At 41.5% G+C, this 15,992-nt stretch overlaps 1 protein-coding gene across 1 annotated transcript; it reads left to right on the forward strand.

Moving 5' to 3' along the window:
• Positions 1-3,767: 3,767 nt before the first annotated feature.
• CMTM6 (CKLF like MARVEL transmembrane domain containing 6) lies at positions 3,768-12,371 on the forward strand. The gene is made up of 4 exons (XM_010399359.2): positions 3,768-3,963; positions 8,406-8,582; positions 9,503-9,601; positions 11,073-12,371. The coding sequence occupies exons 1-4, from the start codon at positions 3,838-3,840 to the stop codon at positions 11,220-11,222; spliced, it is 552 nt and encodes a 183-aa protein (XP_010397661.2). The 5' UTR covers positions 3,768-3,837; the 3' UTR covers positions 11,223-12,371.
• The last annotated feature ends 3,621 nt before the right edge of the window (positions 12,372-15,992 follow it).

The raw sequence follows: 15,992 nt of genomic DNA on the forward strand, positions 1-15,992 counted from the left end.
CCTTGCATTTGGGAAATGTGGGGATTTCATCTCTAGTCCCATAAGGGATCCTTAGTAATAGCTGTTAAAAATGCTAATTCTTCAGCTGTTTTAAAATCACACATTCAAGCGTGTTTAGTACGGTGTCAGGGTTTGTGAAGTTCAGTTGCAATATTGAGCACAAAAATAGAATCCCAAGAACTAAAGAAAATTCAGCAGATGCAACACATTTAAGTCTTTTCTGAGCTCATTGTTGCAGTACTTGGAATATCCCATTTGCTCACTAATCATGCTGTATTTACTTCATGTAATACATGGGAATAGTCTTGAACAGAAGCTGAGGTGCCCCTGTGAGAACATCAAAATGAAGGGGGGAGATATGCCTCAGACAGGCTGTCTCCAGTGGAGTTCTCTGAATCGTGCAGTAACACACACCTCTTCCTCACCACTCTTCCAATGAAACTTAAGTCTGTCTCCTTCAATGGTTTAGGCTTTTAAGCTGCTTTCCCATTCCTGTACTTCCTTCTCCTTTGCCTTCTGACAAGAAAAGCAAAAAACCCCATAACTGCATTTATGAAAGCGGGGAAAGGGGAACATGAATTCGTGAGGCCAGTGCTGCCAATTCTGAGCGTGAGGGACTCAGGCTTTAGCGTCACATTGTAACACAGCACGCCGAGAGTGACAAAGAGCCACTAGGCCTCACTCGATGACAACAGTGATGCAGCAGTACTGAATCCCCCTTACTGCAGTTGCTGGCATTTACTCAACCGCTTCAAGGAGCTCCAGTCACAGTTTTTGAAATTATTTCAACACTGGGGGAAAGAAGTGGTAACTGCCATACAGCTATACTGTGTACACTGCGATCTCCTCTAATGAGGGGGCTTTCTCCATTGCTGTTGCTTTTTGGTCACTGTGGAAGGTGTCTTGAAGGAGATGTAATGAGGGAGAAAACTAGGTCACTCATCACTAATCTGCTTCCACTGATGTCCCTCTCTGTGCCTGGCTGACTGGAGATGTTACCACAGCTCAGCATCTAACTGTGAGGTTGCTTCTCTGCCACCATGTCCTGCCTTAAGCTCCACTCCTGCCATTCCAGCAAAGGCTGTGGCAGGGTAAGAAAGACTTGTTTTTCTGGAAAACTGTCAGGTGTAGCACATAACCAAAAGGAAACCAATAGCTGTATATCTGGAACGGGATTTCCATCACATCACAGTCAGCTAGATACTATTATTTGCATTAAACACTATTGTTACTTACTGTAACTGTTGTTTTAATTCCTTCTTTAAAGGAAAAATACTGTACTGGAAAGTTAGTGCGATAAAGAGGGTGAAGAACACCTGCAGTACCTCTGTGAAGAGCAGCATAATGTAATGCTTTAAGTATTTTCAAGATATCAACTCCAATATTGTTATCCAGTTATCATTCCCTTTCTGTCACGTGAACTTACAGTTCCCTAGCTTTGCTGTCATTTCACTTTTCCTGACCCTCTTATAAATAAATAAATAGGCCTCAATAAGTTAGGCTTTAAATGGCAAGCTAACCTTTATCATTCATGCATCGTTGATATATATATATATGTTGATATATTCAGGCCCTGGAGAGGGCCTGGACAGGAAAAACACCTTAAAGACAGTAGAAACTAGAAAGACGTTGCCATCTATTTTACCTTTTGTAGTCTTGGTTTGTGTTTCTGTGACTCCTTGAAAAGCAGTCTTTTCTCAACTCAGTTGTTTTCAGTATCTGTGTTCATAATCTAGCAATGCTGCATGAAGACATTCATAAGGGAACGGCTACAAAATAGCCTTGGATGCTACCAAACACCTTAAAAGAGCTGACAATTGCTTCTATGTCAGTTAAGTCCTGTCCTCATCAGACCACAGTATAGCCTAGACACATGCTTTGTGGCTTTGGAGTTATTCAGCCAGTTGTGAAATATTATCAAGGAAGAAAAGAAAATGAGAAGGAAATTTCCTTCAGAAGAGAGATGCCAGCCTCTGCAATGTAATCTTATTTATAACGTACTAGTGTGAAAAAAGGTAGTGAAGGCACTGGGGACTTATAAGTGGTAACAGCAAATGTTCCTCACTACACCTACCTGCTCAGTCCTGTAGTCTGGGATGCTGCCAACAGAGCTATGTTAGACTCATCCCAATCCCAGGTAGAAGCTAGGGCACACCCATGGTGATGCCTCATTTGTTCTAGCAGAAACTCCCACGCCTTGGGAATCACAGGACTTGCCCTACTCATTTGCCTTCCGAGCCAATTCCTGCAGCCAAACATTGTTTATGGCAGAGACAAGTCTGTATGGTCCTGTCCAGGGACCTTGTATATTCCCTTGGATAGTGTTTTCTTACTGGAAGAAGTCAGGCACACCACCTGCTGGTACACACTCAGCATGGAGTGTGGCCCACCTGCTTTTGTCTGGCCCGTACTTCTGCAGCTGCCCAGTTAAGAGGGTCCCCTGGCAGAGTTAAAAGTAGCCCCAACCTCATGGGGCTCTGTAGCACACATGCTCCCTCTGCACTGTGTGGTTCCCAAAGAGAGGCAGTGTCCCAACAGCCTGATCTGTTCCCTAAGCAGGGAATCTGTTCCTATACAGCTAACGTTAAGAAAGCAAATCTCCTTTACTACCTACAGAAATCTTCCATTTCCTTGAATTTAAACAAGTGTAACTGAATTTGTCTATGCAGGACCATAATAGCTCTGTGGATACTACATTAATAATATAGAAGCGAACATAGCACACCTTTGTTTACTTATAACAGGTTCAATCTATTCTTAGTAGGCAACAAAAGCTCTACGTTCTTTTAAAAGCTGATCTGGGCAAATGTATGGGAGTATATTAGCAGAGGCTTGGTTTTCAAACACTTGGCGAGTGTTTTCTCATTGACAACAAGGAATGTCTTCAAAGACAGTGATTCTTCTCCTGTACTCAGCACTGGTAAGGCCACACCTCGAGTGCTCTGTTCAGTTCTGGGCCTCTCAATTCAGGAAGGGCATTGAGGTGCTGGAACGAGTCCAGAGAAGGGCAGCAGAGCTAGTGAAGGGCCTGGAGCACGAGTCCTGTGAGGAGTGGCTGAGGGAGCTGAGGTTGTTTAGCCTGAAGAAAAGGAGGCCCAGGGGTGACCTCATTGATATCTAGAACTGCCTGAAAGGAGGGTGTAGCAAAGTGGTGGTCAAAATCTTCTCTCATGACAGGACATGACAACTCATGACAGGACAAGATGACGTAGCCTCAGGCAGCAGCCAGGCAAGGTTTAGATTGGACATTTGGTAGAATTTCTTCACAGAAAGAGTGATTGATTAGACACTGGAATGGGCTGCTGAAGGAGGTGGTGGAGCCACCGTCCCTGGAGGTGTTTAAGGAAAGACTGGACATGGCATTCAGTGCCATGGTCTGGTTGACGCAGTGGTGTTCCGTCACAGGTTGGACTCGATGGTCACAGGTTGGACTCGATGCTCTCAGAGGGTTCTTCCAACCTAATTGATTATGTGAATGTAAGCAGGGAAAGCTTTGGCTTAAAACCCCCTTCTGATGCTGTAATCTCGTGTGACAAGTGAATTATCTTGTAAACTTTACTTAGCCCCGGTTAGCGAACTGAGCACAGAGCGGGCCTGAGGCAGCCCTGCGCTCCCGGCCGCCCCTCACGGGCCGCCCCCGCCCGAGGCCGCCAGGGGGCGCGCTGGCGCGCGCCGCAGGAAGCGGCTTTGTCCCTCCGGGACCAACCGCCGGTGGAACCGCGGCCTCCCGCCGCCTCCCGCCTGCCCCTCTCCCGCCCCGCCCCGCCCCGCCCGCCGCCACCGCCTCCCTTTTGCTTTCGGTTTTTCCCAGCTGGCATCTGGCGGCCCGGGCCGGCCATGGAGAACGGCGCTGTCTACAACGAGACCACGGAACCGGAGGCGAAGGCGCCCCGCCGCCGCCCCTTCGGTTGCACCCTGCAGCACCTGCGGGGATGGCGGCTGGCGGCCAAGGTGGTCCAGGCGGTGAGTGCCCTCCTCCCCTCGCCGCGCGGGACGTGCCGGGCCTGGCGCGGAGGGAGCACTCCTGGCAGAATGGGGGCCGGGGAGAGACCTCGAGTCTCCCGGGGCTGAGCCCGGCGGGGCGGGGTGGTCCCGCTTTGGCATGGAAACGAGCGTGTTGTGATGACCTTCGGCTTTAGGACGGTCTCGCGCCGCTTAAAAATTAAACTCCTCGATGATGCAGCGCAGCCTGGGGAGATGGCCGCAGACAGGCTTCGAGGGAATGGATTCTGCCGGTCGGAAAGGGCTGGCTCCGCCGGGAAGGTGTCTTGACTTGGGACGTGGCATGGGGTCACTAAAGTTGTGCAGACCAGTAACTCAGGTGGAAAGCTGGCATGGTGCCTTATAATGCAGATTCAGAGTGGTTTATGGTGGGGAAGTGATGAGAGTGTTCGTTCGTCATGCCCGAGCTGCGGGAGTAGGTGCTGACATCTGATGGTGCCGGCGTCGTGTGCCCGAGGCTCGGTGCTGCAGCCGCCGTGGTCCAGCTGCCTGCTGGCCTTAAACACCAGCCACTCTGGCTTAAAATCAGAGGGAAGCCTTACAGGAAATTTAGTGTTTTCTTCTGAGGACCGGATTGGATGAAAGCAGGAGGAAGAAGCCTTTGACTGAACCTCACCATAGGGCAGTAGAACTGGGAAGGGCTTTACTAGGTCATGAGCTCCAGACTTTCCTCTCTTGCTGCTCCTGCAGCCCGTTCTAAGCCTGTCACTCTGCGCTGTCCATGCTAAAATTAAGGAGTCTCCCATGATTTGTGGTGGAAAATTGCACCAGAGACGTGTAACGTTGATGGTGGCCCATTGAATGAGACATCACTTCGTGTCAGGCAACCCTGGGCCCACTAGGAAATAGTGCTGGCTTTTTTACTGCGTGTAGTGTTACTCCTGAATTAAGCAGCTGGGCTCCTGGTGCTAGCTCCTGTTTGTTCTGTGCTTGGTGATGGGCTCTTCCAAAATGTACCAGTGTGACTGCTGATAAGGACGTGAGGATCGTCATTCTTAAGTGCTGGCAGGAAGGGAGTGAAACCCATGGTGGTAAAGGGCAGCTGACTGCAAATGTGTGTCAGCATGCATTTTGCAGCCAACACAGTGGCTTTTGAGTCAGATGTGTCATGCTCACAGGAATTGTAGGTGATTTCCAACCCTTTCTCCCTACTTCACCATTGCAGAAAAGAGGACATATGGGTTTTAAGCTTCATCTCACACACAGTCAAAACCCTCAACCAGAACTATTCTTTACTGCTCATAAAGATAATGGTAACACTACCAAAAAAAAAGTTTTCTAAGAGTGTTTAAAAAATCACACCCAAGAATGCTTTAAATAAATATAATGGAACATAAACTTTTAATTCATCTACTGGAGTTTATTAAAGCAAGATCTGCTGGCTTCTGCTCCCTGACAAGCAGAACATTTATTTAAGTAGGTTCACTGACTAAAATAAAATAAGTGATTATGTAGGCAAATTTGCTGGTGTACCAAAGTCTTAAGCTTTTAAATTGTTTAAAATGCTTTCTAGGTAGAAAAAAGGAAAAACTATCATTATCCTAAACAAGGTGAATAGCTGCTTGACATGCTCTTAAATAATTAGCAGTTTATGGCCTGCACCCATTTTTCAGTGAGGGGGAAAAGAAAATGGAGTTATAGTTGTTCACCCTCCTAATTTCCAACAGTTTTCCCTCCTTTTTTGTAACTTTTATCAATAAGCACAGATCTTGAGTTCTCAGTCAAAACACTTTAAACAAGCCCCAGAAATTCCTGAAGGTGGAAGCCTCAGTATTTCCAGTAAGAAAAAGGTTCCTCTTTTGGGAAAGCGTTGATTTTTGGAAATGCCAGTGATGGTCGTTAACATCTATTGGCTTTGTGTTACAATAGTGGTTGTTACTGGAATTATGCTCTGATAATTGCTTGTGTGGACTGCTAAACAGGGTATGGCAATCAGAAAGTGAGCTCTCCTCATTGTAGAGGTGATCAAGGGTTTTATAAAATACTCTGAAATCACCTGCAGAAATCTGGCTTCTAGACTTAAGAAACACTTTTCTTCAGATGAATGATGGCATACATTATAACCTTAACCAGTTCGTTTGAGCAAATGGAACAAGGAAAATGTGACTGCCAGAAGGATGCTGGGAGGCATGCTATTGCACAGGTTTCTAGAGTGTTATTGTTTGTTTTGGTTTTTTTTTAATAGATGGAATGTTTTTGTTAGTCCATGAGTGGTTCAAGTTCTGCACAAAGGTAAATGGCACAGTGTGTATTGTGCCAACTCTGAGGTAGAAACTAATTCTTACGTAAAGCAGGATGAGTTGTCATCAACTGTTTAACTTTAGTCAAAATGCCCTAGGTGGAAAGGAAAATTGTAATTCAGGCTTAAATATCAGCTCCTTTTTGAGCTGATAGTAGCCCCAGTTGTGCAGACTTAATAGAGAATTAGTATGTCCACCCATCTGAACTAGAAGATTTTGTACTGGGAATCCCGCTGCTGAGCATCTTCACAGGCTTGTTGGCAAGTTCATAGATCTGCTCTATTTTTGTAGTATTCTTTTCTGTCAATTCACTTGTTAAATCTTCTTTACAAACTTGACACTTGTTTAGAAACTTCCAGCAGTAATGTCAGTATCAATGAATAATTTCTTGCTGGTGAGAGAAATGTTGTTGTTTAATTTCTGCTGTACGTACAGACAGATAGGACTAATAACAAAATAAAATCCGAAACAACTGCTTCTCTAACAATTATTTTGGTGTTTAAAACTATTGGTTTTTAGTGGTAGTAGGACAACAGAGGAATCCCTTTTTTCCCTGATAGTGATATCAAAGGGCAAGCTAAGAAACCCAAGCAGAGCTCTCTGGCATCTTATGAATGTGCTGCTGATATACGAACTTAATCAAAGCACTTACTCAAAGTTCTTCAAGCCAACTTTTTTAATTGATGTACTCTATTTTATTACTCAACTTATAAATAAAAAAATTGAATATTGACTTGGGCAAGTCCCACACAGGATTCCACTTGGTAAATCTCAATTATTTGACACTGAACCCTTTATGACTGCTCTTTGAATGGGATTTTTTCAACTTGTTTGTACACTCAGTGGAGAAGATCTTTTTCCATTATTTAGATCATACTATGGTTATCTGGACATATACTTTCTTTTAAGGACAGGTTTATTCCCAAGTGGAAGTGATGGCGTTCAGTTTCCAGTGCTTATAAAAAGAAATAGCCCTGTACATGAAAACTTATGTCACAGCTCATATTGCGAAAAATTTGAAAGTCATTGGATGCAGCTGTAATCACATGTTTAGAAATGCAAAGAAAACCCCCAAAAGACCCCTAAACCATACAAACTGGAAAGTCAGAGTTCAAAACATTCCTGGACAGCCATTGTAGTTCACTGGTTTAGGTGCAAGTGCTGCTGAGAAGTTTGTGTTGCCAGCCACTGTGGGAGAGAAAGGAAGCCTGATAGTAATATTGAAGTTTCCCCCCGCTGTTCTTTCCCTTTCTAAACTCCTGTTTACTTTATATTGTTGCATTTGCAAAACATGATTCTTTAAAGTGCCCGTCTGAGACCTGGCTTAGTAAGGGGAATTTACACTTCCTACTGCTAAACTGTTGTTTTTACTGTCAGAAAACTGAAACTGAAGACTGGTGGTTATTTTCCAAGAACAATTCTGAATATTAAGTTTAGATTTTTTTTTTTTAAACAAAGAACTGTCAACCTCTTTATTGCCCTCATACTCTTATTAAAAATGTTATTGTCATTCTTATATTAGTCTCAGTTTTATGACCCAGTCTGATTCCTACTCATGGTTTTGTTTTAATTTGGTGAACTCCTTACGACGAGGATCTATAAAGCTATGCCAACTTTATGGGATGAAGGAAACTAGCAAGAAGTGGCCAAAATAAGTGAACAGTTAAATAAAGCAATATTCCTTCTTGCACAATAAAATGGTAGAAAATCCAGCAGCACGGATATGGTGACTATACAGGACCTAAATCACGTTCTTTTCTCAAAACATACTGTGGCAGGAAGGTGAAGATAAGCCTCTGCATAGATTAAACGTTGTCCAACACAGCTTGAACATAGTGTAAAGTTTCGGTTCCTACCAGAACAGTTGAGCTTCCGTCATTACTGAGTCACAAGCATGTGAGTATTGGCTATGTGGACTTTCTCTGAAGTTTTATCAAGTGAGGTAACAGGTGTAAACTTTTTGACCACCTATAACAGCCAAGTGTAAACCATGTCATTATATAATCATTTCTGCCTATAAGAAAATGGTGCAGGACTTTACCAAACTTATTATAGATTGAGGATTTTTGTCGCAGCTAGCTTTATTAATCTTCATATCAGAGATGCCGGTTTGTTGAAGATGTTAGAGACTTGATCCAACCCAAGCATGTTATTTGTTTGCAGATTTTCTCTTTTGTGGCTGTTGTTTGTGAAGAAATTGTGGACGATTGCATCTATTGTAGTGGACTTTACTTCTTTGAATTCATAAGCTGCAGTGCCTTTCTTTTGAGCCTCCTGATTCTGTGTGTGTATTGCACTGATATGTATGAATCACTGGGGAAAGAGAAAGTACAGAAACTGGTAAGAAATTTTTTTTTTTTTAAAAGGAAACCATTTTTTCTAAGTGCATAAAGTCTGCTGTGGAGTAAAAAGGCTATGCAAAATGAATCTCCTTTTCTTCTCCATGTAAAGGGTAGATTAAAGTATCTTATAGTTAAAAAATGAGCCAACTTTGAGAGTTTATATTGACATCTTTTTCAAAGTTGGCTACCTGCAGGATTTTAGGATTTGTGTGGCAAAGTTTTTCCACATTAATGCTACTAACATTAAAGTGTAGCCATCACGTGTATGTACGTACGTGGAATACAGTTTACCGCCAGCATGATGCTTGCAATTTATCAGTTTACCCTATCTGTTTTCCTACTGGGTGGAGACTACCTCCTTTTTGGCAATAATCATACCTCATTACAGTTTATGGCTTTATATTTCAGAAGATCCAGCAGTGGGAGAAAGTTGCTTTGTAAAGTCAGTAGGAACATTATTCTGTCTCACAAGTGTCCCTTCCTATTTGCCTTCAGAGCAAACAGTAGGGTCTTTATGTGAGAGTACAGATAAGGGAGGGTAGTAAAAGGTTTGAATGAGCACAGTTACTTACAGTTTTCTAATTTCCCAAATGTTTTACATAGGGAATAAAGCTATCATGGTTGTCCTGAGCTTGAATTTGATTGTGAAAAAAGGTTAAATGAAGTTAATTAAACACTTTAAAAATACAAAACCAGGGCAGACTCCCTTAAATATCTGGTAATGCTGTTTAAATAGCTGATAATGTTGAATATCATTTGGAATGTAGTGTCAACATGTATTTTCTGAAGCTTCCACTAGCATCACAGTATCAAAACATAAATTCACAGGCAGGTTAACTCAGCTGTTGTTATGATGTTTGTTCTTTTTAGGTAACCTATCTACAATTAAATTATATATGTTTTTACATATATTTGCAGAATTTTTGGGCTGTGCCAGCCATAGGTGCCTGGTTTCTGTTAGCATCAATAGTGTTCTCTGCAACCTGCTCTGGCTCTGCTGTTGAACGTGCTGCCTGTGTAAGTCTTAAAATGACAAGATTTACTTTGTATTTATCTGGTATGTTAATTTCTCTTCCCTCTAAACTTCACTCAATTTGCAGAGAAGAAACTGGGCAGGGAATAGAACTCAGTGCATTGTGATGTTTCAGGAGGAATTAGCTATTTCAGACCTTTGAGAAACTTACCATAGGAAATCCAAGGAGCTGGCATTCCTCAGGATTGCTGGAAACCTCTGTGTGCACTTGCAGCTCCCCACCTTTTGCCTGCTGCCTTGGATTTGTATTATTTCCTGTCATCTCTTGCTGTTCAACAGTGTCATCTCTTGAAGCTTCCCCAGTTCTCTGATGCCCTACTTCTGAAATTTCTGGTTTTCCTCAATTGTCCTTTCATAATGTCACCCCCTCACAAAGTCATCAAGAAATCCTGTCTTTTGCCAGGCATTACAGAGCACATGTGGACAACACTGACCTGCACAGTCTGCAATAAGAACAGCAGTTTCCTCAGTGACAGAAACAGTAGAGCAACAGGGCATTCATCTCCCAGGGAACACTGAGGAGGCTCAGGGCAAGGCACTGAAGGGGCTTTGGGATGCTGTAGGTGTCATAATTCCCTAGTCATTTGAATACTTCTTTTGAATAACCTTGGAATTGTGAATATGTGAGTTTAAAGATCAAATTCTTGAATGAGAAAAAATTATTTGGAAAAGAAAGCAAGATAATTCTGTTCCATGGGCAGCATCAGGTATTAGAGATACACACTTTTGCATAGTTTTCTTATGTGATATAGATCTATTTAGACCTAATAGTTCGAGTATAAATCAGGTTTCAGGTTTGCCTTTTTTTCTGATGCAGGAAAAATGAAAACTACTGTGATTTAATACTTATTAATGTCAAATTCCTTTGGTCCAAACCAGTTGTGTAAAATTTAGGTAGAGTTAGAATAATGCATATGTTTCTTTCCTTGTTTGAAAAAAGCTGTCTTCTCTTTACCACTTCTCATCTTGCCATGACTAGTAATGAAATGCCACTCACAAAATGTCATTTAATTCTCCCTTGCTGACCCAGGCTCTGCAAATCTTCTCTTCCTTCACCTTCCATGTGTTATTCTTCTTCATTTACTCTCATTAATCAGCAGCCCTCTCTTGGATAAATGGTCTGCTATATCACCAATGCCATGCTACTTTAATAACTGATTTTGGAAATGAAACTAATACACTTTTACTATTAAAGGTTGATTAGAACACAGTATAAGGTTCACACTTGATTAAGAGAACGAAAACTGTAAAAAAGTTCAGCAATGAATGTGCTAGAATTATGATTTCTGACCTGTGTCTAATTTAAATGGAACTATTGATTTAAGGAGGACTGTAATCTTAATATATAAGCATTATTAATGTATACAAAATGGTGCAGCAAATCTCTCCAAACAGTGTTGGTATGCTATAACTGTTTATGCATTTTAAAATCACATATTTCTGTCACTTTCACAGGTATTTGGATTTTTTGCAACTTTTGCATTTGCAGCTGAATTTGGTACAGAGCTCTTTCTCAGGCGAAAACAAAACGTCGATGGATGCTCTGAAAATCCTGGTAACACTCAGAGTGCCACAGAAAATCAGCCGTTGAATAAACAAAGCTAACTTCCTGAAATTGTTTAAATTGTTTCCTCTTTTTCTTTTTTATTTTTTTTAATTGGAGCAAACTAAAATGAACTTTCAGTGCACTGTAGGTAACAACTTCGGTTTCTTTGTTCTAATCAATTTTGTACACATTGCTCATCATAAAATTTTTATGGATTCTTAGGTCAGGTAATGGCATTTTGAGCATCATGTTCTAGGGTAACTGGTCCTGCTTATTAAGTAGTCCTGCCACCTGTTGGGGTGACAGGCACTAAAAAACCTTGGGTCTAAATACAGTAACTTCAGGAAAACAGTGTGCTGATTTGATTTTGACAGAGGTGACTAACAAAGTTAATGCCTGTGGCATTAATTTAATTTATAAATTAAATTAAATTAATAAATTCTGAGCTGTAGCCTAAAGGTATTTCCTGGTTAAATGGACCAGATGCTTCTGTTGCAAGTTATAAATTAGTACAGCGGAATTCATTTTTGTACTTCCTGGTCAAACTGAATGTAAAAGGGAACTGTACAGGAATTCTTGTCCTTAAGTAAGAGGGTTTGGAATGTTTTTACTATTCCTATGTCTCAATTCCATCTGTGGAGATCAGTGTAATGGTGTAGTAGACTCCAGGGGGTTTATGGGGAGGGTAATGTAAATGGTATATTAAGGAGACAGTTTTGCACCCCATGATTGTCAAAGTTTGAACTTGAATACCAGAATCTTCTTTCAGATGATTTTGAAAGCTGTAACAGTTGCAGGAAGAAACTTGAAAAGCCAGCAGTGAGAGGAGTAAGAGAAAGAATAAATATTTTCCTGAAGCCGCCCCAGAAATAGCAATCTGAATATCAATGGAAAAAAGCTTACAGCACACTGGTACTACCCTGGTGAATATTACTTGCAAGGATAATACCATATGCAGCTTGTTTATGCATACATAATACTAAATTTTGCCAGAATGGTTTTGGACCTCACCATTTTATGTGTTTATAAATATGGCAGTAGCTTGAGACTTCTTGCTGACTAGCTCAGTTGGTAAACAGGTAAATAAGCACTTGTACCCTTGATTTGTTTTGCAAGCAACAGTCTGTAGGACTGCAAGGAACACTACTGATGGGACACGTATTGGACAAGTGATGGATGTGTCAGACCAGATGCTGATGGCTGTAAAAGAAATGAAGTGCTGAAAAGCATTTTTCTGGTGTCTGAGGTAAAAGCAAGACTGCTACGCCTCTCTTAAGAGGAAAGCCTTCAAAAGCAGAGCAAATTGCTGTATGCCAGGAGATGTTCCAAAATACCAAAGCAGATGAGAAAAAGCTGATTATGCAAAAACAATTCTTGTTTGAGTGCTCGTGACATTTGCCGTGTCTCCCAGGCATTAACTGCATTTCATTGATATCCCAGTCTGGCATGTTCCTAGTCCAGTAACCTGTTGTGACAGCATTGAGACTAAGCCCTCCAGAACCTGGCTGAGCTGTATTTGGGAAAGGAAGAGGAAGCTGTTTTAAGACAAAGGGCTGCAATAGCAGGTCAAAGTTGGTTTTTTTCCATTGCTGCCACTTTCTGATGAGTGTGAATTTGTGATGTTTTCTCTCTGTGGCCTGAGACTGAAGCCTAAAACTACACTTTGCTTGGAGGATGTAAAATTTTGCCAGGTGGTGTGAAGCACCAAGTTAAAGCTGTAGCTTGGCTTCAGAGTTACTCATGAAGAGATACTCTCCTTCATAGAATTTCATGTGTTGTAAAGAAGAAATGCTCTTTGGACTGGCTTTTTTTTTTTTTTTCCTTATATTTATTAGTGTCTGTTTCCACTAAAACCTGATTTCAGTCAGCGCTTGCTGTAGCTGTCTCTGATAACTGGGTAGATTAGAGATGTTCAGTTTACAGGTGGTGTTACTGGTGATACAGAATATCCATAATGAGAAATACCTCCACTATGATCTGCAATGTCTTACTTTGGGGACCGTGCCCATATGAGTAACATTCCAATGGTCTTGTTTCGGTTTCTTCTTATTGCCTAGAGTTCTACTGATTTTTTTCCATACCAAAATGTCTATAGTCTTTAAATCTTCATCTGTAATTAGTAGCTGTAAATATAGTGTAAGAGCAACACTGTGCTGCTAGTACTTATTAAGCAATGCAGCACCATGGCTGGACTTTTATCTTGAGGTAATTTTTCCTGTTATTTTTCCCAGCCTGAAGATAAGTTAATTGAGGTCTGGGTTTCGGTTGCTTTTTCTAGAGGCTTTTCCCCACCTAAGTGCCGTGTTACTCATGTCCATTCCTGAACTGGAGATACTGGTACAAAAAGGGATGTGTAAAGTCATCCCCCTGCCTTGGCAGTTTACCTGGCAATAGTCTGTCACACAGTAGTTAAATACTAGGAGCAAGTCACATGATGGTTATAGGTCTAAGGCAGTTGCTAAAATGTTACTTCCAAACCAATTGTTGGCTAATATGCATGGTGGTGCTGTTAATCCTTGTGCTTCATAAGGTGTTCTTGCTCTTATTTTAAAATAGTTGAGAAGCAGATTTGCTTGTGTGTGTGCTGTTCTCTGCTTCTGTGAGGTTATTTTTTTTAACTTTATCAGCTTCCTATATCCTAGCTTTCCTTATCACTCCTAGCTCCTTTGCCCTCCCAGTCTAGGTGGGGTTCCTTGCTGCAGTGACTGAGCAGACTGGTCTGCAGTCTTGACATGCCCCTTTGATGCTTCTGGTGTCAGGTGCTGGCTTTAAATGTCTGTCTCTTAATTAGACTGATCCTAGAGAATGCTGTTGGAGCTGGATTAAATGTCTGATTCTGCAGGAGCTCTGTGTGGCTGGATGTCTCTTACCCCTCGTGCTCTGTCAGCAAAGCCCTTTGCTTGTTTCCCAGCCTGCTTCTGATGAAATCAGCTGACCTTATTTAAACCACCCATTTAAATTGCTTCCGTTAAGGTGGTTGATTTTGGCTTAAGTGGATTAGGGATTGTTCAGGAGAGTGATGGGAGCTCTGGCATAAATGCTGTTAGATACAACTGCCTCGAATTTCTTCTGTTGGCAAAGTAAACATCTCTGTACATTGTAACTGGTAGTAAAGCCTGTTGAAAAGAAGCAACTGGCCCAGTACATCTATCTGGGAATTGTCTTCTCCATTCTTCACCACGGGGCTTGGCAGTGGTGTTGGAGCCTGCTTGGACACTCAGCTTTGGTGTTTTCCAGCTGAACCTGTCCAAATATACTTAAAGGCTCTGTACCCACTTTCAAGGCTTTTTTACAGTGCCTTGAGAAGCAGTGGAGAGGATTTTTCAGGATACGTGAGGACTTGTCCAGTGGCTGGACTGTGAGCTTCTGCTCTGAAGATCTGTACTGGGCATTGTGTAGATTGTGAATGCTAACTTTTGTGTTTGGGTTTAGCCCACAAAGTAAAATCATGGTGCTACCAGTGCCCTTTGGTTCTGAGTATGGGAAGGAATTGTGCCTTAATGCCTGCACTGTGTGCTTCAAAAGAGCAGGGAAGGGTTGTGGTCTGTTACAGGTGAGTTCTACCTTTGCACCTTCCAACCTGAAAGAGCAGTGAGCGATCTCATGCAATTCTCAGAGCTCAGCACAAGATGTTTTTGCATAATGGCTGTCATGGTGATCCTCATTCAAATTTGTGCAATAAACATATCAAGCTTTCTATACTGAAGGGAAATTCTTTGTGAAATTTTTCAAAGGTTCTATACAATTGTAACGAATCAAGGTGCTGATAGTATAGTGCCTTTAAGATGGAAATTCATCTCTTGTTTAGTCTATTGCTGTAAACATAAGGAGTTCTCTGGATATAAAATTTTATACTGGACAGAACTGTGTATGACTTTTAACACCTTTAAGAATTTAAGTGAATTTTAATTATTATTAAAGCAGGATGATAATACATTGATTTTATATATATAAGTAAGAATTTTATAGTTTTGTTTCCAGTGTTGCCTTGAATTTTCATCTAAATAATTTTTAAATGCTTAAATATTTTTTATCATTCTAAACCTGTGATCTTTTTTAATGCATTCATGTTTTCTTGATCTAAGGGACTTTATAAAGTATTTTGTAATCATTTTTTAAAATAAAGGTTTAGTAAATAACTTGTTTCGTGTGTTTCTTGGTTTTGCTGCTGTGATTTGGTGTTGCTATGTAGTTCTCCCAAAGCCAGCCATAGGAAATAACATCATTCTTTGCTCCTGGTTTGGAGGAAGGAGTTTGCATTGTGTTTGCCTGTTCCTGGGGAAGAGGGTCCAACTTGCAAAGCTGGATATTCTCACTGGAAGTTCCCAGGAAAAAATATCTGATAAGGTCAGTATTGCCTCTGACCACAGGGTCCACCCAAAGTAGTTTGCAGTAGCCTTTACTTGTGAGTAAAGTAAGTTACTGTGAGAAGCATAATTCAGGTGCTGCTTCCTATTGTCTTGATTACATGGAACTGAAAAAAATAAAGGGGCAGACTTGCTAAAGGAAGGAGTACAACCTAGCAAAAGGTGTTGAGAGCAAATGATTTATTCTGGTGTAGAAAAATGCAGGTCACTGACTTGCTTGGTCGAGGGAGAGCTGCTTGATCTTTAAAAAATTGTTTGGCTGATTGTCAGTGGTGAGGGGGGAGGAAAAGGAAGCAAACCTGCATGTTTTGCTTTCTGGCAGGGGAGCACTTTTTTTGTTTCATAATCCTACAGGTTGCTTATTACCTGGTGGTCATCTTGTACACAGGAGAATGCCACTTCCTTCATTTTGGCACAGAAAATGGAACACCACAGTTTGTTTTTCTTTATTTTGTAACACGA

The sequence above is a fragment of the Corvus cornix genome, chromosome 2 (genome assembly GCF_000738735.6).
Source record: "Corvus cornix cornix isolate S_Up_H32 chromosome 2, ASM73873v5, whole genome shotgun sequence".
In the NCBI taxonomy this organism is placed as follows: Eukaryota; Metazoa; Chordata; class Aves; order Passeriformes; family Corvidae; genus Corvus; species Corvus cornix.